Raw genomic sequence first — 1,761 nt, forward strand, 5'->3', positions numbered from 1 at the left:
AGGTGTACAAAAAAGCAAAAAGCAAAAAAAAAAAATGTAAATCTTCTTCACGAGGGTTCTTAACTCCGAGGGGCGTCACACTCCAGGCGGGTTACGACCGGCCCTGGTACCGAGATCGCATGGTGACATACTTAGACTGCTCCCGCCTAGCCGGAATTAAAGTTGATGGCCATTGCATGATGGGACTCATGGCCATCGATTCCTCCGCCTAGTCGAGGGTGGGACGGCGAGGAGGAGGAGGAGAGGGGGAGGAAGAGGAGGAGAGAAGGAGGAAGAGAGGAGGAGGAGGAGGAGAGGGGGAGGAGGAAGAAAGGAGGAGGAGGAGGGGCTTGACTCTCATAGCTCAGCTCTTTTCGATGGAGGGATGGCCTGAGGTAGTCGCGAATGTGGATGGAGTGTCGACAGCAGGAGAGTCTACCTTCATCTACTTCTCCTTCCTCATTGGCAACTGCCTGCTCCTCAACATGTTCGTCGCCATCGTCGTCATCGGCTTCGGCGACGCTGCCCGCGTCATCAAACAAGCGCAGGCGCGGAAGGAGGCGGAGGAGGCGATCCAGAAGAATAAGGAGGACGAGCGGAGGGCGCGCATAAAGCAACAGGCAGCAGAGGACGAGAGCATCGAGCGGCAGGTGCCGGATCGAGTGTGTGGGCTGTTCTCAGGGACGAAGAGGAACCCGACGGTGAGGTACTACACGGGTGTGCTGGTGACTTCCTCCACCTTCGAGAACGTCATGCTGTGCGCTATCCTCACGTCCTGCGTGCTGCTGGCGATCGAGCGATACCCTCCAATAGTCGGTGAGCGAGAGAAGATGCGAGGCAGAGGAGCACTAGCACGAGCACTAGCACGAGCACGAGTAGGAGCAGGAGGGACACCGAGTGCGAGTCAGAGAGAATGTCTGAGATGATGGAGATGATGACGACGAGAGGTATGCTGACGGTTTCGTTCATTTTATCAGGAACGACGAGAATGTTTATGAACGATCTAGATACTGCTCTCATCAGCCTCTTTACCTTCGAGATGTTGGTCAAGATGTTTTGGGTAAGATGATGATGATGATGACGAGGAGAACGAGGCAGAGGAGGAGGCGGAGGCGGAGGAGGAAGAGATTGACGATGATGACAAAATTAACTCATCTCGCCTGTGCAGTTTGGTCCGAGCATGTTCTTCAAAAGCTCTTGGAATCGTCTTGACGCTTTCATCGTCATCACTTCTCTCGTCGACGAGTTCTCTTCGCGCATCTTCAGCTCTTCCTCGAGTGAGTCTGATCCTCCTCCTCCTCCTCCTCCTCCTCCTCCTCCTCACCCTCACCCTCCTCCTTCGACTAGCTCCACTCTCCACTCTCCTCTCTCCTCCTCATCGCATCCCTCTTCCTTATTCCTCCCTTCATCTCTCCTCTCCCCTCCCCTCCTCTCCTCTCCTCTCCTCTCCTCCCACTTCCTTCCTCGTTTCTGCCCTCATTCTCTCGGTTTCAACATTCTTCGGGTCTCTCATTTATTTCAGCTCAATCTGCCAGCTCGTTGCGATCTCTAAGAATATTAAGGCTCCTGCGAGCAGTTCGGGTCAGATAAGATGCTATGATGATGATGATGATGATGATGATGATGATGATGATGATGATGATGATGATGATGATGATGATGATGATGATGATGATGATGATGATGATGATGATGATGATGATGATGATGATGATGATGATGACGACGACGACGACGACGATGATGAGATGATGATGATGATGATGATGATGACGATAGAGA

At 52.5% G+C, this 1,761-nt stretch overlaps 1 protein-coding gene across 1 annotated transcript in view; it reads left to right on the forward strand.

Moving 5' to 3' along the window:
• The window catches only part of GUITHDRAFT_136531 (hypothetical protein), a gene marked incomplete at both ends in the record, with an annotated part of 3,557 nt that extends 2,652 nt beyond the window's left edge, over positions 1 to 905 (forward strand). Inside the window, one exon of the mRNA XM_005835820.1 lies at positions 348 to 905. Within this exon, the coding sequence (XP_005835877.1) occupies positions 348 to 905 (558 nt within the window). The remainder of the gene's footprint in view (positions 1 to 347) is intronic.
• Between the last annotated feature and the right edge of the window lie 856 nt (positions 906 to 1,761).

Source organism: Guillardia theta (assembly GCF_000315625.1).
Source record: "Guillardia theta CCMP2712 unplaced genomic scaffold GUITHscaffold_20, whole genome shotgun sequence".
NCBI lineage: Eukaryota > Cryptophyceae > Pyrenomonadales > Geminigeraceae > Guillardia > Guillardia theta.